Source organism: Candoia aspera, chromosome 3 (genome assembly GCF_035149785.1).
Source record: "Candoia aspera isolate rCanAsp1 chromosome 3, rCanAsp1.hap2, whole genome shotgun sequence".
NCBI classification, from domain to species: domain Eukaryota; kingdom Metazoa; phylum Chordata; class Lepidosauria; order Squamata; family Boidae; genus Candoia; species Candoia aspera.
Genome location: NC_086155.1, coordinates 204,449,656 through 204,473,321, shown reverse-complemented (window position 1 = coordinate 204,473,321; position 23,666 = coordinate 204,449,656). Strand labels below are relative to the sequence as shown.

The following is a 23,666-nucleotide window of genomic DNA, read 5'->3' as shown; positions in this document are numbered from 1 at the left end:
ATTTTATTTCGCCTTCATTGGGATATAGAATTAATGATGGCCAATAAGTGTTCTTAGCCTTAAGGAATTACACAGCAGTGGATGTCCTAGCGGGTTTGACCTTTAGGTTCTTTTGACACTTAGACTTTGATTTTGTGAATGTTTTTAGCAGTGCTTGTAGTTCAGTCTAGAAGAGGGTAAAAGATTGGGTTTGACCCGATGAAAAACAATATGCAATTAAAATAAAAACAGCCCATGTCACACAAGTTGGGTGCAAAGACAAAGTTGCTGTAAGAAAATATTTTTTTCACTGATCCCTGTTTTTGGAGTGGATGCCCTGCTATTCTGAGAAACCAAAAGGAAGCATTTGCTCGTTTGCTCCACAGGTTTAGGATAGGCTCACTAACAACCTGTGCTGGGCCCTACCTGGCGGTAGGCAGTCGAGAACCTATGATGGCCTGAATTCATCACTGCAAACTGGGAGCTGATAGATGACGTAGGCAGCGTTCATCGGGCCCTGTGATGTGGATTATTTGGATAGGCACGTTGTTCTGTGATTAAAAATCCAAAATTCACAGTTAGATAATTAGCAAGAAAAAGTCCACGATGCGAATTCAGCAGAACTCTTCGCCTTGAGAATCAGTCTGGAGACGGAGGCTGCAGGCTGAATAGATAGTCTCCTACAGGTAGTGTGGCGACACGACTGAGTGACTCATTCTGGGGAGAAGCACCTCTAGCTGATCGTTCAGGACTCCTTTTCTGTTCTGGCAGAGTACAAAGGTAAAGAAAAATATGACATCCTTTACTGAGAACGAAGGAGACTAATTTTAGGTTCCCCAAAATAAATCCGTGCCAAATTGTGTAGTATTAATTAGAGACCAGAATGCTCAAGATGGAAAGGTGCTCTAATCACATACTTCTGAGCATGGAGATGGATTTCAGTCTCAGCAGTTTAAATCTGTTAAGTTTTTCATTTTTTCCCCTTCCTATTAGTGCTGAAGGAAGCCACACTTCTGGGCAGAGCAACGGCAGAGATCATCAAGCCCTTGCGAAAGCTGTTCAGGTCCACCAGGATACATTGCGCACCATGTACTTCGCTTGACACGTGGCCATGATTGGAGGAACTCAGTTCTGAGTTGGATTCACAGGAGACCAGCTGCACTTAGACCAACAGTTGCCCAAGCTACAGTGACAGCCAGCAAGGAGTGACAAATCTTTATTTTTAAATTGGGGGTGGGTGGGGGGGCGGGATGATGATCATGATGATTGTGATTCTGTTTGCAAGAAAGCCTTTCATCCAGAATTTCAAACTTGAGTGTGAACTACAGACCTGTACAAAATTGCACAGCTTTTAGATATGTGGATTTGCCAAAATCAAAAGCTGCTTGTCAGGATAAAAGGAAAAAAAAATTGAAAACCCACATTTTCTAACTAACTAGAGCTGTGATCTCAGGGCTAAAAACAACACTTCTCATTTTAGTTACGACTTTTTCAGATACGCTTGTTTGTAATAATCTGAAAAATATCCAAAAGATCAGATTGAACAGGCCTGGGAAAAACTATGAATTTGCTTTTATTCCTTAAAAAACAAAGCACTAGTTTTGATGCCATTGAAGTCTTTGATCATTCTGGATGCATTTGTAAAATGTTTTTGTACTGAGATGCAAGAGGAGTAAGTGAACCCTGGTTTGTCCTTTGCCATCTTATTGATAAGGAGTCTGTGAAGGTCTCTGGGCAAAAATGTATTTTTGAAGTTAGTTCTTGAATGTCTTTCATTGTGCTGTTTAAATTTTTTGTAGGATGAGTTGTGGAATTATTTCAGTTACAAAAAGAAGTTTACCTATACTTTTTTTTAGGTCCACTAAAAGATTAGTGAAGTGTGCCACTTTTTAAAAAAAGTTTATTTTTTCTTAAAATAATCCATTTTGATTACTAATCATGGAGTTTGTCCTATAGGACTGTGACACTTAATTTTCCAAAGCTTTTCTAAAGAATACGGGTCTGTGGTGATACAGTACAATCTCTTTCACTGTTATGTTTGAATTAATGTAAGATTTATATATGTTTCACAGTATTAACATGATAGCATAGATACTATTTATATTTATTTACTAAAGAGTGCTCAACCTAGTTCTGTTTAACATATCAGAAACTGAAGAATGCTTTGGAGTTTTAAAGTGGGAAGCTTATACGTGGACAAGAAGGACTTGGGTCAGATTCACCAATCTCAGCTTTTTGCAGCAGGTTCCCTGTTCATTTCAGCGAGGCTTGCGTAGGATACCTTATCCACATCTCCTTGAAGTGAATGAAGAACTGGACCTGATGTATTGTCCCTTTAAAAAACAGGAATATGCAACCGCCTTGTGTGGCAAGGGAGGGATGTGCTTGGTGTTTATATCATTTTTTTAACTTGTATCTTGGAAGGATGTAGGAGAATTCACAGGCATAGTTTAGACAAGAACATCAAAGGAAGTTTCATAGTTCATTCAAGCACATACATTATTTTTTTCTGTTAGGTCATCTGAGTCACAGAAACGGAAGGAAAGAGATCTGTGTTTATTTGAGCAGGGAAGTGACGTAATACATAACATGAACAAAATGCGTTAAGCGGGAAGGCTGTTCTCTTTGGAGAAGGCGAATCCCCCCAGAGGCCTGCTAGAAAGAAAGAAAAGCTTCTCTTACTGTGCACAAGATCCATCAGGCCAAATATTCACAGCTGCTGTTGCACTAATGATAACAACAAGAACACTACTAAAATACTGTGGGTTAGGAAGCTGCCTTCCTCTTCCAGTCTTCTAGGACTTTAAAAAAAGGGAGAAAAACTAAATACATCCAGGCATTATTAAGTAATTCTGAAAATCTTTCTGGAAACCTTAGTAAGATTTGGTTTCATTTCCTTTCTTCTGAATTGCAGTGCAGCCATCACTGGGAGGTACTCTTCCGTGCCTCCGTTCAGTGACACGCCGAAAATGAGATTAAGCTGGGCTTGGGATCTTAGGCTTGGTTGGACTGATTGATGTTGTCTGAGCGAGATAAATGCTATAAAAACATTTTAAGGCCCTGGTGCACATTTTATGCCAGTTAATGACTGCAGCTCTAGAAAGCTGTACCTCGTGTTGCCAGCGGATGCACCTGAAAAACAGGTTTTATAGGAGGGAGTATTTCAGGTCGTATACAGAATGTCTTAAAATTTTGTAAGCTGCATTTCCAGCAGCTTAACAGGTTTAAGAAGAGACGAGAGATTTAAGGCAGTATTTTTAGTCACTCTGTTCTGGAAAGCAAGATTGCAGCATTTCCTGTTTAATCTTACTATGTCTGTCTGTCTGTCTTTTTCCTTGATGGATTTGTTGCACTTTCCAGATGGTGTTAAGGGATAAACTGAAATGTGAAGTCCTACTTGAGAGCCAGTGAACAAACTGGTTTTATAAGTGAGCGTCTGGGGTGAGATCACGTGTAGCTTCTCTACTGATAAATGCCCTAAATTTTCCAGGAGGGAGTGTCTTTCCCTCTGCAGCTTCTCAGATGCCCATAAAATCTGCTCTGTGGAGTTTAAAGTAGAAGTGGAAAATGATGTCCAGGTTGGAAAGAAATCAGAAAGGGAGAGGAATCATTTTTAAATATGTTGCACCCTGTTTTCAAATTGAAATAAAACACCACTAAAATTCATAAGCATTTTCATACACATTTCTCCTTTCTTCTGTGCACTTTTCCTTATATTTGTGCTTTCACAATTTTTCCCTACTATGAGATATATTTTACATTATCTCACTAATCCAACATTTCTAATGCCTTCTTTTATTTGGAAAACTGCCTCTAAGTCCTGGGAAAGTGCATATATTAAAGGATAATTATGAATATAGCTCATGGGTAATTTTGTGGAGTAAGAATTAAGTAAGTTTGGTCTAGCGGTTAAGGCTCCAGGCTAGAAACCAGGAGCCTGAGAGTTCTAGTCCCACCTTGGGCAGGAAAGCCGGCTGGGTGACCTTGGGCCAATCATTATCTCTCAGCCCAACCCACCTCACAGGGTTGTTGTGAGGAAAAGAGGAGGAAATAGTATTAGGTATGTTAGCTGCCTTGAGTTATTTATAAAAAAATAAATAAAGGTGGGATAAAAAATTTATAAAAAACTATTGGTTTAGGCAGATTATTGGGTTAGGAGCTGCAGAGGAAAGACAGAGTCCATCCTATAGGCCAGTGTTTCTCAACCTTGGCAACTTCGAGGTGTGTGGACTTCAACTCCCAGAATTCCCCACCTAACTGCTGGCTGGGGAGTTCTGGAAGTCCACAGACCTTAATGTTGCCATGTTTGAGAAACACTGCTACAGCCAGAGAGCTGTACACATAAAATAGGATTTCATTCCTGCTATTAAAGTTCTGTCTTAAATAGCTTTCTCTTCTAGGCAGCACTTAAGTTAATATACAGTCTTTGTTGTTGTTGTTCTCCTTAATCTTCAAGATGCATCAGGTGGAAAGAGCTGAGCTAAAGTGATGGAATCTTTTTTGTCTTCCTAACCACATAAACCTAATCTAACAGCAGTTTTTAGTGCCTGCTAACTAGCCACAGGCTCAAATAACAACAGCTGGATCTAGGTGCTTCTTGGTAGTAATTTCGTCGTTTTCTGTTGTTATACTGAGTCCTGAAACAGATTCCTCAACGTGCAGATATTTATACCCACAGTTATTGGTCTGTGTGCAGCAGTTTTGTATACATATCTTTCTGGATGGAAGGAATGTGATGAGTTACTGAAAGCTTGATATTACTGTGATAGAGAGGGGAAATGCACTTTCTCTCTCTCTCTCTTTTTAACTTTCCATACAGTAAAAACGCTTTTAATCGTTCCTTCTTAAATGCGTGGCAAGCGGGGAACGGAGGGGGTTGTTAAATTTTTTTGAAAAACTGACAATGCACTTTGAAAATGCAGGGCGCTCTGAATATGCACAGGAACTGGTTTTTTTTCTTTTTCTCTTTTTGGTAATATATGCAGAAACCAAAACTCCAAATTGAAACAAAAGGATACAACTTTCTAAGTAGCTCTTTATTGCAATGATTCTTGTAAGCACACCAGTATCTCAGGTGAACGATTTCATTTTGGAGAGATCCCAAATATTCTCCGTGAGAACCGAGGTGAATAGCTTTTGAAAAGGGGGGGGGGCAGGGAGGAGAAATCCAAGGAGTGGATGTGCTTTTAAATCTGATCTTTTTATCACTGGAATTGTTTTATAACAAAATCGGTTCTGATACTTATTTGGCTTTCTTTTTAAAAACCCTTCTTTTAGAGAAAGAATGTTTTGAAAAATACCTTCAATGCAACTTTTACCAATTATGGCAATGTTCAGTTGTAGCCAAGCAGCTCATGCAGAATGATATGTCTTGCAGTTACTACTGTCTTTCTGACATTCAGCTTTGGGGATTAGTCTCTGCTGCAAGATTTTTTGGACAGTGCGCAAATTAAAGAGCCATGTGCAGGCAAACAGTGAACTGTGACTTCAGCTCTGTCAACCTGTCATGAGTAATGATGGCGAGCAGGAAGGGGCTCCCATCCAGGGTGGAAAACGCATGCGTAGTACTGAGGAATTAAGCAGCCATTCAAAGAGACACAGATCAGGCCCGCCTTAGCTTTTGGGGTTTATATGTCTGGGTTTTTCCCACGCTTCTTCAGTTTGTTAGGATTCTGTTATGTAGCAGTAATAAACACTAGAGAACTATTCCTCGTCTCATTGTGATTCTCACTGTTAGGACACAACCAGTTGATTTGCAATTGATCTTATGTTGCTCAGTTCAAAATACCATATTTCAGACAGCGTGGGGAAGGGGTGTTCACATAGGCTTCAAATTTGCCAGCTGTAATTGTGAGTTTCCCACTTACCCTAATATTAAATGTTTTAGTACAGTTGAGATGCAAGGAGGAGGAGGAGGACAGCAGTGAATGGAAACACTGTCCTTCTGGAGTGACTGGAGCCATTTTATTTTTAAAAGCAAAATGTACTCTGTTTGGTCTCTTGTGCCTTTTTAAATGCCTGCTCACGAGGCAGAAAGGATTGAAGCTTTCTGGCACATGGGAGTGGGGGGGGGGCTGCTCCCTTCTGCTCATAGCTGGGGTTATCCAAGGTGGTGATGTGGAGAGATTTGTGGTGGAATTTCCCCCTTCCTCTTCAGAGTTGCTGGCCAGGTTCTTTGGATTTAAGTGCAAGTATAAGTCTTATATACTGGCTTTTATATCTGTTTTGGTGCTGACTTGGCTGGGATATGCCATACTATACCTTCAAAGGCCTATAGCTAAATATGGAATATGTCAACATTTGCCACTGGCTGTTGGTGGTGCTTCACAGACAGAAGTTGAGAAGCTGATGTAGGAGGGAGATGGGTCCTTGAAGTGCGTGTGTCGCTCCCTCCCATCTTTTCCATTGTTTTTCACATGTATAAATTGAAAGAGGACCTTTTTTCTGTAACAGATGAGCCTGCCCTTGTGCCTAAAATCCCGTTAACAAATTGTAGCAGTGAGGTGGACATCCAGGTATGGTTAGAGGATGGGAGGTCAAAATGTTGAAGATAGATACCTCTGTTGTAACTCATCCTGCTTGGCGTAGGATTGGTAGATGTTTCCTAAAAACAGGCCAGGAAACAGGGCCATGTTTCTCATCACTCAGGCATATCCCTAGAAGGCTAGAAAGGCTTTGAAAGCCTGGAACAAGGATTGATTGATTATGTGCCATCAAGTCAGTGTCAACTCTTAGCAACCACATAGATAGATTTTCTCCAGGACCTGGAACAAGGAAGGAAAGGGTAATTGAAAGTAGACAAGTAGTAAGACAATGTAACAAAACTAAGCCTTACCTTTTGAAAGGGAAAGAAAATTCCCACCCCTTGAAGATGGAATTGGGGCTTCTGAAAAATAGATGCAACATAGGAAGCTGCCTTAACACAGCTCAGATTTTTAATTCATTTGCTCTGGAAGGGCTTTTCAAGTTCTCATTCAGCATGTGGTAGGCTTAGTTTTTTAAACTAAGACACTTGAAGTGAAATTGGGATTTTTCTGCATGCAGAGATGTGCTCTGCTGCTGACCTATAGCATCTATGCAGAATTCGCACCCCCCCTTTTAAACTAACACATTAAATTTTCCAATCTATCTATGTTAGTGGTTTGCAGAAAATTTCCCAGGAATAAGCAAGATTGGATTTTGTGTGTGTAGATAGAAATATAGCCACTTGCGTTAATGTTTAGACAATAGATCCAGCAGCATTATAAGCCATAAAGTCTTCACACGTAAGGAAAGGAATGTAAATACGTTGTCTATAATCAAGAGAAGTTGTAGGTTGAGTTACATTTTTTATTTGAGTGTGTTTTCTAAATGCCATCCCCCCTCTTGTTTAAATGACAGCTTTGCAAGTCTGAGAATGCTCTTTGTGGCCAAGGGTGATGGTACTGTGTATCTTCCTTTACATTTGTGCTCATTGAGAACTTGCTTTTAAAGGCATCTTAGCCATCATTGCTTAGAAAAAACTCAAGTGGGACATAATTGCACTGATCCTTTTTTACTGTAACCGACTTTCTGTTTGCATCTGCTGTAGCTGTTGGCATATACTGTACAGTGTTAGGGCTCACCGGGAGAGGAATGATCTGCCTTCGTTGTTATGTTTGTATAGCAAATGGCATTGTTTTACAGTATTAAGAGAAGATCTGAATGCATGTGGTAGTCTCTGCAGCTTTTCCATCTGAGTGTGACTGGCAAATCCTCAAAGGCCAGTGTCTGCTTATTTTGCTTTATACGTTTGGTGAATTTTTGCCTGCCTATATCTGTCATTTCTTTCCTCCAAAATGCACTTTGTTTGTAAAACATACTTCTCTCCCCATCTCGGCTCCCCAAACATAATTGGAAATATAGAGCTCTCCAGTGCAAAGTTAAACTGCCTTCTTGATTGTCATCCATGGCTCTCTGTTACAGAAAGTGCAGATTCTGTGATAGTGGGGGACGTGATCCATCTAAGACTTTTTTGTAGAACTGTGGGCTGAACCAAACAGTCACGGTAGCAGCTGCAACTGGTGACTAGAAAGCAAAAGAGAAGCTTTTGCTTCATTGCTGCTTTATTCCTGCTCAGATGCCCCTTGACAACTGCATGTTTATAAAGTGGGCAGCCGTATGAATAGCTGTGACTTGGAAGTGAATTCGGTGCTTCTGCATCCAGTGATGCTCAAGGAATAAATCATCTCTCTCAATAAAGTAAACTATTCTCTCCCAAGTAAACTATTTTAATATGTTTTGTCCTGGCACCAGTGGCGAGATTGTCCCATCAGTTTTTTTGGTGCCAAATGATGAGACTCTCCCATCTGTTTCTTTAGGTGCCAGTCACTCTGTCCTACTGAAGAGTTTTCTGATCTGCTTGTTCAGAGTGCCAGATCTCATTGCACCCGTTTAAATTTTTGCATTCTTTTTCCTGTTTTTTTTCCTGAAAGTTTAATAGGAAAGATGGTTTGATCAGGTTGCAGTATACCATTCCTCATGTAGCAAGCAGATTCAAGACTACCTCCTACTTTCTTTGAAAGAGATTATCATGTTTTTCTTTCTAAAATGCAATTTCATGTTACTTGAAAATAGCCAAATTTCACCAAAGGTCCTGAACTGCATGCCCAGTTCACTTCTGAGGTGCCATATTCTTTGCAAAATATGAGGCAATGTTTCTAAAGAGTGAGTTTGATCCCATTTTTTCTTACTGGACAATACTGCGATTTTGCACCAGTATTATGAAGTTATGTTAGAATACATGAAAGAATGTAGGCATTACATTTCCTTCCAATGTTTTTTTCCTTCCAGTGTGTTTTCCTTCCAATGAAATCCATTGCAATGTTGAATGCAGCTTGGTTTAATTTATTTTTCTATGGTGTTGACAAAAACAAATTGATCCCTTGGGCACGCAAAATTAGCGAGTGAATAAAGAAGGTGCTTCAGACGTTTTGATTTTATTCTACGGCTAAATTATGTGTTAAATATCTAAAGGTATTCGGTAATTTTTCTTAAAACTTTATCCTTGAAAAAGTGTTTTTGCTTACTCAAGTTATTATATATACCCTCAAATGTGCAGGAAATGTTTCTTGAATATCTATAATATTAGCATGTTCTATTTCGTAGTACACAGATTTGGTCACAGCTAAGATTTTAAAATGAAAGGTGCTTTTACCTCAAACTGTAGAAAACTTCTGGTTGAAAAATGGGGTGGGAAATATGGATATTGTAGTCCATATGGCCACCTTTAGAACTGTTATCCATAAATTGCTGACTAGTTAATGCAAATCAACTTGAGTTCTGGGATTAGGATGTTATTAACAGAGTGGTCTAAAATGTTGGTGAAATTTATTATCCTGAAATAGTCCTGCCTTTAAATGGTTTGCATATGATTTGTTTACCATGTCCACCATCCCTTGGCAATCAGATAGAGGAGAAGGAAATGCTTACAGTGGTTGTTCTCTAGAAGGCTACCTGAGGTCTTCTCCAATCCTTGGACTAGTCTTTGGTCTTTCAACTGGAGCTTCCACGATGCCATAGCCCAATCTATTTTTTGAAAATTCCTCTGAATTTCAAAGGCTGGTTGACATGAAGCACAAAGGGCATTGTATTTCAAAGAATAAAGACTTACACCCCTCCTGTACATTTTCATTTTGGAATATAAGAAGTTGCCGTTTATTAAGCCAGCTAGTTGACCCATCTTTGCTCCATATTGCCTTCTTAGTAACTGGCAGCAGCTTTCCAGCAAAAAGGAGAGGCTTTTTCCTGCCCTACCTAGAGATGCCATGGAGTGAAGTAGATATCTTTGCAGGTTTGAACATGTGCTATGTTCCTGAGCTACATCTCTTTTCTATTAAGAATTCTTTGTAGACCATGGCCTTTATCCTTAGTCTGAAAGTCACATAATGACTCCCTGCCGACTGCATACGGCAAATAGTCAACAAGGGGAATTCCTGTTCAGAACTCACTGCTAACTTAATAGAGGCAACATCTGGTACATTTGTATACATGGTGGACTATCCCGTTCCACCTATCCCTTTCCATTCCTGAGAATGAAATTCAGTAAGTGTGCTTTTACCATGTGCTCCCCAGACTAGCTTCTGATTTTGCAAACCATAGTTTTAAGGGAGTTGGCACTGCAGTTTTTAGTGCTGGGGAAAGGGAAACTGCGATGCTTGAATGATCCTGGCTGGTGTTTGTTCCTTTTTCCCCATTAAAGGTAAAGGTAAAGGTTTCCCTTGACATTAAGTCCAGTCGTGTCCGACTCTAGGGGGTGGTGCTCATCTCCGTTTCAAAGCCGAAGAGCCGGTGTTTGTCCGTAGACACTTCTGTGGTCATGTGGCCAGCATGATTTTGGTGCTGATTATGATGATCCTCATAATGTTCAAGGTTGGAGTCATCCCACCAAATCTGATGAAAAAAGGAGCAACCACCAAACTGGCAAAGAGGCCAAGCCTATTATAAACAGTGCTTTTAAAAGCAGGGAGCATTCTTTCTCTGCCTATGTTCAGAATCTATCAAAGCTCCTGCTAGGAGGAGCTTGAGGCCAATTTCTTAGAAGACGGCATCTCTCCATTATGGATTCTTACAGGAGTTGCTGGAGCATGAGATGTCAAGTAGGGTGATGCAGAGGGTGATGCGGCTGAGTGAGCTTGTAAGTCCCCAATTTTTGAGGAGACACATTTGTTGTTTTGAGAACCTGTTACGAGCCCTCTCGCAAAGCAGATGCCAGGATGAGCGTGGCACCCATTGATCAGAAGGGGAACTGGGAATGTGACTACCGCTCCCTCCTGCCTCCCAAGATGTTCTCTGTCACTTCAGCTTGTCTTTGTGGTTCCTTCTGGACACACTTCCAAAGGACTGTTCTGAAGCCCCCTAACATTTTTATTTTCTAAAAATTCTTCTGATCTCTGTATAGGGTCCAGAGGATTCTTGGGAAAAAGGTGATGCCTTTTCAATTAACTGAGACTTTATATTTAGTCAAAAGGATCTTTGAATAGAATAAAGCTGAGCAAGACAGAGAGCTTGATAGGAGATGCGCTTTCCTAGATACGACTTCCATCCTCTAATGGGGAGGCTTTGAATATAAGCAGATTTTCTTAAAACTGAGCAGAACAGTGTCTCAGTACTCCGAAGATGATATCCAGAACATAAAAGCTGCTTAAAGAAAAAGACACGGCTTTGTTGCTCTCCTTTGTAAAGAAAGAAACAAGACCTACCTCTGATCATAATAAGCTGGCAGTGATGTGCACACCTGTAAGTTGAGAGGATGAAAGACAACGGACCGCAAACGTTGCTGGTTTCTTCCTTAACTTCCATTTCTTGCTGATAGAAGCTGATGATGATGAATTCTGTGTTTTTTCAGGAGATGTGTTAACTCCACCATCCCCCCCCCACCCTTCTTGTTGTGTCTTGTAAAAGCCACAGTGTCTTCTGTTGCCCCCGAGGGCTAATTCACCCATTAAGGAATTTTAGGTATTTGTGCATCCAAGGTGTAAATGTTAGATACGTATCAGAGAAGTCCATGAGTTGGAGCTAAAGCGGCGCACCTTTCTTGCTGAATGTGGCTTCTGGGTGACGTATGTAGTTTTGTTGCGTGTGAAATAGTCTTGAAACTCCACTTTTAAATAACTTTGTAGACCTCATAGACGAAGTGATTATTTCATCTAATACCTACTAATCCATAGTAGTAAAACATAGTAGGAGGATTTGGTACAAGAACCTGAGGAAGGAAAGAATCTGATGAAATTTGATTTTTAAGCTTTGGTATGCATAAGATTTCATGGACATGTCCTGGGAATATTTTAAGTTGTTTATAATAAACTCTTTCAGCGTTTTTTGAATTCAAACTTTGGGTGGGACCCAGACTAAACACCCCTGAAGGAATGGGACATGTTTGAGAGAGCTTGTCCTCTTGATTTCCTTGGGATCCAAGCCCCATTCCACTTGATCTCCTCTCAACAAACTGGATTCAGAATAACATACCGCTGAGAACTTACACATACCCACGCTCACAGGAATCGAATACCCCCCAAAGAGAAAGGTGGTGGCTGGCCTTATTTCAAATGGTACTTAAGCATACTTAGAGCACAATCCTATACATGTCTACTCAACAGTAAGGCTCATTCAGGGGAGCTTACCTCCAGGAGGATAGACATTGGATTGCAGCCTTAACAAGTGTATACCTTTTCAGTGTTCACGGGCTCTGCAGAACTGTAAAATTAGCACTTGAGGAAACAGCATTTTTTTTTCTCTGTTTATCAATGTTGTAGATTGTACCTTTCATTCTGTACATTTTTTAAAAGCTCCGTGTCGGAGAATTTGTATTATTGATGTATATACTTCAAGCAGTTTTAATTATGTGCTTGCTAGATTGCTGTGTGGGGTGATGTGTCTTTTATCTTATGCCTTAACAAATATATTAAATTAGTTCAAAATCAGAATATGCAAAAACGTGTGTTTTAAAAAAATACTATTTTTCTGAGAAGGCACAAGATTTTTTTTTTAATTAAACATTTCTATCCTTAAAACCAATCTGTTACTGAGGATGCAATGTAGGCTCCTCGTTCCTAAATTTTTTACAATTATACCCTGGATTTGACTCCAGGGTATGGCTGCACAGTTGTTCCAAATGTAGGGTTGTGATATGTGGAGAAAATTCTAAGTAATTTGATCAAATTCTTTTTAAAGGGCTAGCTAGGGGATTAATATAGCGTGATTCATTTCCCCGACTAAAATGCTATGTGGAAGAGAAGTCTGCTTATTTTTAAATACAAAAATCTGTTGAAACCTGTGTAATTGTGTTTTTCACACCTTACAGCTGACATTGAATCCTTTCACCTTCACTATTAATTAGAATGGCAAATCAGTTGGTGAGGACCCAGCTCCCTTTCCAGTTTGGATCTACCTCAGATTAAGCAGTTGGGTGCTAATTTATTGAAATTATCATTGAGATTATCCAAAGTGACCAAACAGTATGTGATGATTTGTCGTTGGGAGACAAGGACGATTTGGAGTTTCCTCTTTCTTAGAAAGCAACCTATGGATTATTTTTGTCTTTGTGCCTTTTATGTTGTGAGTCCCAGTGCATAGCAAAATCAAGTCATACTCCTATCTGAGCAGTGAAATTTTCATCAGAGTAAAACTGCAAACTGTCAGATTTCTAAAAAAAGAAAAAAAATAGTGTATTTTTTGCATATTAAACTATAAAAATGTGTAACAATAGAATGCTGGTAATGTGGAAAGGTTTCTTGAAATTAAAAAACAGACGTTGACACCTTGATCCCACACTATTCTGTGCATGTGCTTGTATGGTGAGGCCCAGATGTTTTTGACCTAGTTGCCCAGGACGAGGGAGCTGGCCATTTCACCAGGGGCCTCAGCCAAGCTCTGAATGGGCTGCCCCACGGAAGCAGATTTGCTCCTCTCTTGAAAACATATTGCTGCATTTGGATAATCAGAATAACTGCTTCTTAGGCCAAGATCTTCCTGAGTCTCCTGTGCTTCTTTACATGAGCAGTGGAATCCACAGGAGGCTCATCAAGTGAGTCTGCCGTTTCATCCAGCCTGGAAAACTATGGTTAAAAGTCTCTTACGTATGCCTGCTTATTTGGAATCCCTTAACCCTGGTCCTGGTTCGGATGTTATAGAAAGCTATAGAGAATTGTTTCCTTGCCTTGTCCCTCACCCAAAGGGATGGCCAAACAGCCTTAGTTTATTGAGATTTGCTAGTTTTGGTGAGCTCTGTGTATGTGAAAGTGTGTGTGTGTATATACGTGACTACCCATATATACACCCTACACAGGCCTGTATATAATAAGTGGAAGTGGAGTATGAATCTATGTCAGGAAAGGGAATAAAACATCAAAGTAATGTTCTGCATGATTGAATACCCTTTTATATAAAAGGTTTTTTTATTATTTTTGTGGGAGATTGAGTTGTAATAGACTATTTTTTTTAAAACGGAAATTTGACTTGATAAACAGAAACCAATACAGCATGGAAATCTTTTCCTTTAAAAGATTATTCATTTTAATATTGGCAAAAAAAAACACACACACAACCCAAAATGCTACATCCTAAGGAGTTTATTTGGTTTGCTGCAGGCAGACTCAAAACAACAAGAAAAATAACATGCTACAGAACTGCCCCGACGGGTCTGTTAGAAAAGCTATATTTTATAAAAGAGTAACCATCCTTTTCGTATGCTGCACATACACGATCAGTATCATTGCACTTTTTCAATAATGTCCTGTAATTGGCTTACGGTAAAGAATTTTAAAATGTTTTTAATACAGCATACCATAGTACTTTGGGCAGAAGGTAAGAAGACTTACAGGTACCTCAAGATTGAAACACGAGCCTGAATATGCTGCATTTTGTTCCTTTTATTTCAGAGAGCTTTGGGGCGGGGGGTGTCCGTTAGTTGTATTGTTACTGGCTACCTAGCTTTTAAATTTGTATTACTGTTGGCTCAGCTAAAGAATTTAGAATCGGTCTCTCTTCACTCTGATCCTTTCTTGGTGTTAGTCCAATGTTGATATCAAGTCTGCCTTGCATTGTAGACTGTTGCAGTAACTGTTTTTACACAATGGATTTTGAGAAAAAGGATCCCAAGGCGGTAAAACAGGCGATACATGGTCCCTCGTGATGCACACTTGCATTATCGTGGTTTGCCATAATTGAAAGTGAGAGGGGTAGTTTGTTGTTTTCCAATTGGAAAAAAGCAAATCTTAATGGTTTGATCTCTAATACTGATTTCTTGACCAAGAACTAAGCTAACAAGCCAGCTAGGACAACCCTAGTGGTGAAGCTGAGCCACACTTGCACCAAAATCATACTTGCTCTGTATATGGAATCAGTACCCAAGCTAACGTGAGCAACACTTGTCTTGTTGCTTAGGTACCATGGATCCAATTTGCTTAATCTGGACTTTTTCATTCCCCAGATGGGTTGTAACATGGATGAAGAGGGAGGAATTTGGGAAGTGGGGGTGGGTGGGGAGAGAAAAACACAGAAGGAAGCTTAAAAAAAAACTGTGAAAAGCCACATTTATTGTCCTGTTTTTAAGCTTGGGCGATTCCTCTTTCCATGTTTGTTTTACAGCTTGCTAGTAAAAATACTTTGCACTACTTCTGCAATAAAATGACAAACTAACCTTATACTTTGGTTTCTTCTTGTGTATGTGTGTGTATATACTATAAAGTGCTACTAAAGATTTAGCATAGTGTTTTTTTTTTACCTCCACACCATAAGACATGTAACAAGCTCAAAATGCTGTAAATCTTGATGAAACATGTGAATGATATTTTATAAAGTTATTTTGTATGGTGTCAATTTTGTTTCTGCCTCATAGTATGTCAATAAATTACTCATATTTACACATTCAAAAGTATTATTTTCTGCGCCTAGAACAGTAATAATCCAAAGAGTTCGGGGTATGTAGACAGTCTTCCCCCAGTTACCCTCAACAACCCCATGAAAGCTAAATTAAACAATGGTGACTTGGTTCCAGTTGAGTCACCCGTCGTCGGAAAGGCAAACGTTGCCCGTCTCATGAGGATTTGGCCAGATTATAGGAGGTCACTGTGAAGACTTCACTTTGCCTGTATATGCTTTCTTTACAAGATAGGAGGTAATGAGTTTGCTATCTCAAGACATTAACTCAGAGCAACTGTGTCCACACAACTCAAGGTTTGTTTAACAATGTTTTATTGAATGAACCAGTTGTTTAGGGCATACTGTATCGAGCCCAACCAAGAAAACCATTTTATCGTTTAGTAAGTGGGAACTCGGCTGATGCGTGCCCCTTTCTATGATGGCTACTTAGCATGCTTCAGAACTGTACTTCATACCACTGCCGGAAGTGTGTTGTGAGCCACGTAAACTTAGGTGGCAAAAACACCTATTGATTTTAAGTTACCACAAAAGTCTTTGTTATGCTGCTAAAGGGGTTTCCCTCTATGAACTGTTGTAGGCTATACAAGAAGTCACAAACAGATCTATCCTCCGTAAATTTCTCCAGTCCCTTTTTACAAAGACGTGAATTGGCATCCATCACTTCAACTGGCAGCATGTGCAGCAGTTCACATCTTTTACCGAGTACACTTATCTTTTCCAGCCCTGCAGGGAAGCAGCCTTTTCCTAACAATGCTATGTCCTCGCCACAGATACAGCCACAAACTAGCCAGCCACATGTTTGGTCTAGGTAGTCCTTGGGCTACGACCACTTGCTTAGTAACTGTTCAAAGTTACAGCAGCACTGAACGAGAGGGACTAATGATGGGTCCTCAGTTTCGGCCATTGCAGATTCCAGGCGCGCAGTGCCTGGCTTTCAGTGACACCGCAGTGACCTGCAGTCATGTAATCACAACGTCTGACATTCCCTACTGGCTTCCCACAAGCAAAGTCAATGGGGAAGCTGGCAGGAAGTTGCAAATCTCACCTGCCACTTTATTGGCCCCCCTGCCCATGCCCTGTAGCGCCTGCCAACACTCTGTAGACCCTGCCCATGGCACCCCCCTGCCCATAGTTCTTACCCACTGGCCTGCTTGCCTGGGACTCCTGCCTTTTTCTGCTTAACAATCCGCGCAGTCCTGGAATTATGATGGCAACTGGGACTGCCTTTGATAAGCGATGTGGCCATGTGACGTCATGCTTTACAACCGCATCACTTAGCAATGGAAATTCTGGTCCCAAGTGCTGTTGTAACCCAAGGACCTGTACTGTGCTGGTTGAACTGAGCCAAATTTTTTCAAGCCAATTCCTCCTCTGCTAAAAAAGCTCATTCTTGCTTCTGCTCTAAAGAGAGGGCTTAATTTTATCTTCATATTGCTCAGTGCCCACTGCCTTAAGGAATAGCGCTGATTTGGCTGGTTTTCTCTATCCACACATACACATATTGACCAACAACCTCCCTTGTGAACTTGGTCAGTTTTTGTGAAAGAAAAGTGTTTTTGATACGAAAAAAATCTTAAGTGTTCTTTTACTCAGTCTCCTGCTGCACAAATGTCATCACAAACCATACAAGAATGTACACTGAATTTTTTCAAACTTACCAATATTCATACAAAACTGCAGGAATTCTTTTTATTTACAACAGTGTAACATTACTTTACGTAGGAACTGATGGAACCGAAAATAAATTATTTTTTGTTTTCAGCTTGGACTGTCTGAACTCCAACAGAAGCTAGTCTATCTTATATACAACTATTCATATGAACAGTTCACTTTTAGGGAATCTGACACATTTTTTGCTAACTTATATTGAAAGGAAAGAAAGCAATAATATTGGCATGAAAAAGCAATTATACGCTTTTAGTTTTGCCCAATGTGGGCAGAGATGATTCTGTATTGAAAATACAGTATTTAACAAGAACTTTTGGTCTATTACAAGCAATCATCCATATAATATTTGTAAGCTCAATATGAAAAACAAGGGTCTGCATACGTGTTCAGTCCACATGGATATTTGCCATGAATATTTGCCATATTCTGCAGAGTAATCATATACAAACTGGCAATTCTAACTCAGAATTCACTGGTTCAAGGATGTAGGAATTTGCTTGACCACAAGTCATTAAGAAGTGTTCATTTAACAAGGCTATTATGTAAATCAACCTGCTTTACGGTCAAGATGCTTCTTCAGCTTCACTTTCTTCGTCTTCCTCTTTTTCCTCCTTTGTCTCTTTTCCTTCTTTTTCTTTTTCAAGCATTTTTAGGTATTTGCTCGCCAAGATCTTCTTTGGCACAATATCTGGAAAAAAATCCTCCTTTTCACTAAATTGCTAAATATTTCCAATCACTACAACATAATTTGTATTCTGTATAGTCCACTGCAAGTGTTCCCATTAACTATGGAAGTACTGCAATAACTCGAGTTGTTCAAAAACAAGTTAGAACATGGTTTTTGAGAGCTCTGTGATGGGGACACAATCTGAGCATCCCGATTTTTAGCATATCCATCATCCACGACAGGTTTTCGGTTTCTAAGCTCTTTTTTCATTGTTTTATTTTTATTAGAGCCAGACAAAAAATAATTGCACAAAATTATTATACAAGAAAGTGAGATAAAATTGCCAATATATCCTAATATGCCATTAATTTGTTTATTTGCAGATGTACCAGAGATGTGCAACAAATAATTATTTCCAATTCTCAACAGTTTTAATAAGGAAAACAAAATATTTTTATCCCCCCAAATAGGTTGTCACTATCACAAGCACTTGAGGGAAAATTAGATTAGATTTGAATACAAACACCAGTTCTTCACTGAAATCACATCCCTGTGCTCCTATGAACTCTGAAGCACCTTAGGTAGCAATTCAGCTCATCTTGTTTGTATTACTGCTACTCCCCTCCCCATGCATTGCCTTTTCTTCTTTAAACTTCTCACTTGTCTCTTTTAGACAATTGCCCGAACTCCCCCAACTGCAACTTCCTTGATCTTCCCTTTCCTCCTGAGCTCTTTCCACTCTGCCTTCATAGATTTGCTTTGCTATTCGATCCTCATTCATTTTCTCTACACGATTAAACCACTTCAACACACTTATTACTTTTGATAGTATGTCTATGTACCCATTCATTCCTACCCCATCCCTTCTTTTGCCACATAGTTAAGTTACCAAATTGCACTTTGTTCAACTTCTAGGTTTCTCCTGACATACACAACTAGCATTTTCTACCTTTAAACACAAGTATTAAACAGCTTTTCAGCAGTTTCTCACAGCAGACCCAGTATGTTTCCACCAGTATTTGTATGTCTTAAAATTTCTCCATCGATTTCCCCATCTTCAGTAAACGTTTTATCAAGGTACACAAATTTGTCATATTTGCTCTATAACCTAAACTCCATTTTTTCCACCTCAGTCTATGATACATTAATTTGCAGATTTTCACTTTTTATTACATCACATGATCTAATAGTGATGGCATGTTCGATTTCCAGACAACATGGTGTTGATATACATTCATGTCCCCAAACAAGCAGTCTTTGTGGATTTAGCTACAGCAAACACTGGAACAGTCAGGCAAATGGCGCAAGACCGAACAGCATTTCGTTCTGTTATACGCAGGGTCGCCGTGAGTCATAAACGACTCAACGGCAACTAACAACAAACGTTAAATAATCAAAAGGACATCAAGTATTTTTACCTCACTCCTGACTGAACATTAGACCGTATGCTAAGCATTTACTTCCATGATATACCATTCTTGCTACATTCAGCAATCTTCAGTTCCATACTTGTGTACAATTTTTACAATACCAACCTATTCACAGTACATCTTACACCCCCTTATTTCAATTCCATGAAAAATAATTTCATCATTTCTATTGTTAATTCTGTGCACCTTGCTGGAGATTCCTTGTTAGCCCTTTTCGTCCACTTCCCAAACAATGTTTATTTCTATCATTTGCATTTTTCTGTCTTTTTAATATTAACAATTCCTTGTTGCTTTGATTGCATTTTTTGCAATTATATTTTTCTCTGATATGCTGTAGATAAAACAATATCTGTCATCCCCATTTTTTGCAATCATTCTCTCCTAAGCACCTTTTTCTTATCCACAGCCTCTTTCATCTCATCACTCCACCAAAGATCCTTTTTCATACTTCACATTAGCCTAACTCCACATGCTTCTCTGTAACATCCACTCTGCTCCAAGCAGCTTCTACAGCCCTTTCCTTACGTCTAATTTCCATTCATGCTGTTGGAGATTAATCTACTAATTCTTTTTCAGACAGGATTTGTTCTTTCTCTTCCTACATTTATTATATTTTCATTTCTTTCACCTCTTTTTTTCACATCCATTTTCTCTCCAGATCCACTCCTGACACTACCAAATAAAGGTCTGTCCCACTATACTGGTGAAGGCTTTCACAGCTGGTATCTCTTGGGCTTCAGGGTTTTAGTGACTGTGGTCTAAACAACAGCTTTCCTGACCTTTTGCTGGCAACTGTCTGCTATCTTCAGAGGCAATGTGGACCAGCCCTCACCAACCAGAAACCAGCTCAGCTAAAGACCAATCAGAAGTCAGGACACCTGCCCTTAAAGACAGGTGTCTCAGTCGCCTATGGTCTGTGTAGCCTACAGTCAGTCCCACACTTAGAAGCACTTACCACCCTTGTACCTTTCACTAATTCTCAAACATCCATCATAAGCAATCAAATCAATCATACTTCTAGAGTGATGTTCGTACCTTACTCCATTTAGGACACAGTAAGACTAAAAGGAATATAGTTTCTTTCATGGTCTTTCCCAATTAGGATCTGCTGTAATAAAGACCAACTATAAAACAGCCACAGAGGCAAGATGAGACTTAGTAGTCCCAAGGCAAAGAACTATGGTATAAAAAGATCCTACACAAATTCTCTAGTTACTAAGGTTTGGGGAAAATCTAGAAAGTGCTAATACCAACTATCAAATGCCTTCTAAGATTAAGTACAAAACGGCTAATATAAGGTACTCTTGCCTATTCTCAGAACAATCCAGAGGATCAGGTGAGAAAAAGGCTTCAGATCACTCACTGAGCTTCCCAGCTCAGCGGAAGATCAACTTAATCTTTAACTCGGCTATATCTGAAGAACTCTCAACTTCAACTTTGTTTAAAAACAAAAACAAAATAACCTGAACAAGGATTGGGATTTTTGACCACCTGCCTGCTCACCTCACGTTAATAAATAAAAATATAGTCTGAAAGTCTTAACAGCTTTTAAAGACTGAACTGAACTGGAAAAGTCCACATTCCCCTTTCCCCATTTTTGTGATTACTTCACCCCTGTTATGTTACCAGTGAAGTAAAGACCTACCTGCAAGGAACTGGAAGGTTTCAGACTTCTCAACGGATTGCGACAGGTCAGTATACGCCAGGGCTTTGTGCTCCTTGCCGTGGCCATGCTTGTAAGAATAAGTAGCTAAATACTGGACAAACAGCTCCTAAAAGGAAAAGATAATGCTTATAGCTTAAACCAGTGTTTCTCGACCTTGGCAACTTTAAGATGTGTGGACATCAGCTCCCAGAATTCATGCTGCATGGCTGGCTGGGGAATTCTGGGAGTTGACGTCCACACATCTTAAAGTTGCCAAGGTCGAGAAACACCGGCTCAAACATATCAGAACGCACGCTACTCTTCGTTAACTGCATCAATTGCTGTGTTTAAAACGTATAGGACCCATTCCTATAAACACAAAAGGAAATGTCAGTGATGTGGCACAAGACACTAAAGTTCCACTAAAGCCTCAGAAAAAGCTCCCCCTTCCTCCCTGGAGGTGCCAGCCACCCTTACCCCCTTATCCTTTTGTAGAGGCTGGTTTTTCTCCTGGCATTGTGCCAGGATGGTAATTGAGCCCACTGAAGCAAAACCACTTCAGAAAAAAATAGTTGTGCTATTCTGGACTAGAAAACAGAACAGCACAACAGTTGCTAGAATCAAAAGTCGTTCATTAATTCTTGGGAGGCGAAAACCTCTCCCCACCGAGACTCAAGCGACTTACAGGATCGCTGGTTCCCATACAGCCTGAGCTGCACTTTTAGCTCATCAAGAAAGCACTTGTGCTCCCCGTGGACGCACTCCACGGTAACGCTTCTTGCAGGCCCACATTATGGGCAAATTGCCATTCAGGTGGAAACAAGCCTCCTCCCTGCTAAGTTCACCAAAGCCTCAACCTTCGGTTTTAATGCTACAAACTATGCTTTACTTCTTTTGTATGCTGCACTCTCGGCACTAATCTTTTATTACATCTCCATAAGCTGCCCAGGCAGGGACGCGGTGGCGCTGCGGGTTAAACCGCTGAGCTGCTGAGCTTGCTGATCGGAAGGTTGGCGGTTCGAATCCGCCTGACGGGGTGAGCTCCCGTTGCTAGTCCCAGCTCCTGCCAACCGAGCCGTTTGGAAACACGCAAATGTGAGAAGATTAATAGGTGCCGCTTTGGCAGGCAGGTAACGGCGTTCCGTGTAGCCATGCCGGCCACGTGACCACGGAGGAAGTGTCTATGGACAAAAGCCAACTCTTCGGCTTTGAAACGGAGATGAGCACCGCCCCCTAGAGTCGGACACGACTGGACTTAATGTCAAGGGAAACCTTTACCTTTACTATCATATATCATAATAATTATTTATATTTCAAATTTAGTCACCGCCCATCTCACTCAAAGAGCGACTCTAAAACCCTTCTAAAATTAGTCTAGGCTGGTCTGTTAGGATGTACAGTTTCCACAGTGGCGAGGGGATTTGGAGAGAATTGCCAAAATTTGGTTTAGTCTTTTTTTTGTTTTTACTCAAAACTCAGCTAGTGGCTACAGGAATAAAACTGTTTTTTCTACCCTACGGTTCCTCCCCTAAGAGCAGCGTTTTTCAACCTTGGCGACTTTAAGCTGTGTGGACTTCATCTCCCAGAAGCTGGCTGGGGAATTCTGGGAGATGAAGTCCACACAGCTTAAAGTCGCCAAGGTTGAAAAACGCTGCTTCGGAGCGTCAGGTTTCTCTTGCTAAGAGCATTTTTCAGGGAACTGTCGCGCTTTCAGCTTGGAAATGCGGCCCTTCAGATGAGCGGGGTCCCAATTCCCACCTCTGGACCGCCCCCGCTTCCCGAAGGCTCTCTGAGGCACCCCGCAGGGCCTACCGTCGCCTTGGCGGTGAGGAAAATCGCATCCGGGTTGATGCTCGAGACTTCGGGTGAACTCTTCATAATCACCCGGATCCGCGACAAGGGCAGCGACACCAAGCGGTTCTCGCCCCCGGCAGCGCCTCCGCTCCACCGCGACGCCATCTTCCGCCGTCTCGGACGAGGACCGCTCACCCCCACGCGCTCACCGCCGGAAGCTCCGCCTCGCCTTTTGGGATGTGTGGTTCCCGCCTGCCGCTGAGCCGTCGTTGCTGCGGTGGAAAGAACTACGAGTCCCAGGAGCGCCTTGCGAGCCCAGCCGAACTAAACACCCCTGGTCGTTGCTCGGCTTCACTGGAACTAATCGGAACGCGCTTAGAGGGAAGACTACGCGTCCCAGAAGGCACTTCGCTCAGAGGGGCGGAGACATCCCAGAGCGAGGGGAAGAGGCTGCCAAGTGTGCGGCTGCGTTGCCTTCGGTGCTTCATTTAACCCGCTTTCGTGGTTTAATCCGGGCCAACGGCCTTCAACCAATCCCCGCTACACTAAAGAAAAACCTAACTAAGGTTGAAACGAATGCAGCTGTCGGGGGGGGGGGTGCCAGGAAAATCGCCAGCCGTCTTCCCGCCTCAGCCTTACGACAGTGCCATCCTTGCTGCGGGTGATGGGTGTGCGAGGCGCACCTCTGAAGTGAAAGCGCTCGTTGGGCGTGAGCGGGACCAAGCAGGCATGCAAACGGGCACCTCCAAGCCTTTGTAGTAAAGCATAATGAGGGGAATGCTCTCGTCCCCTCAGGAGGGCGACCGTTGGAGTCTAACGGTCGCTCCCTCTCCCCACTCCGGCGCTCGCGAGAGGCGAGCGTCAAGTTTCGAGTGGAGCCGGGCGCGCATGCGCGGTCCACCGCGAGTGACTGGAGGGTTGGCGGCTGCGCAGTGAGCCGCCGCGCCGCGCCCCCCCAGTCTCGAGCGATCGGCAGAGGCAGAGGAGGCGGAGCTATTACGTCGGCCCGGCAGTGGTGGGTGAGCCGCTGGAGCCCCTGAGCGGGGCGCGCGGGGGAGGCGGAGGGGCCGGTCCCGGGGGTGGC

The 23,666-nt window shown here is 41.4% G+C and overlaps 2 protein-coding genes across 2 annotated transcripts in view; one reads left to right on the top strand and one right to left on the bottom strand.

The window, feature by feature from the left end:
• Positions 1-15,370, top strand: part of AGO2 (argonaute RISC catalytic component 2) — a 57,151-nt gene extending 41,781 nt beyond the window's left edge. The window contains exon 19 of the mRNA XM_063299707.1: positions 973-15,370. Coding sequence (XP_063155777.1) covers positions 973-1,081 — 109 coding nt within the window. The 3' untranslated portion in view covers positions 1,082-15,370. The remainder of the gene's footprint in view (positions 1-972) is intronic.
• A 1,683-nt stretch (positions 15,371-17,053) lies between these two features.
• Positions 17,054-23,134, bottom strand: CHRAC1 (chromatin accessibility complex subunit 1). The gene is made up of 3 exons (XM_063299708.1): positions 22,601-23,134; positions 20,789-20,915; positions 17,054-17,734 (listed from the first exon to the last, which is right to left on the bottom strand). Exons 1-3 carry the CDS (start codon positions 22,745-22,747, stop codon positions 17,610-17,612), a joined length of 399 nt encoding a protein of 132 aa, XP_063155778.1. The 5' UTR covers positions 22,748-23,134; the 3' UTR covers positions 17,054-17,609.
• Between the last annotated feature and the right edge of the window lie 532 nt (positions 23,135-23,666).

Coding starts and splice junctions, on each gene's coding strand:
- CHRAC1 (XM_063299708.1), bottom strand. CDS start 22,747: ATGGCGTCGCGGTGGAGCGGAGGCGCTGCCGGGGGCGAGAACCGCTTG. Junction 20,916..22,600: donor TCCTCACCGCCAAGGCGACG/GTAGGCCCTGCG, acceptor TTTTCCTTTTAG/GAGCTGTTTGTCCAGTATTT. Junction 17,735..20,788: donor AACCTTCCAGTTCCTTGCAG/GTAGGTCTTTAC, acceptor ATTTTTTTCCAG/ATATTGTGCCAAAGAAGATC.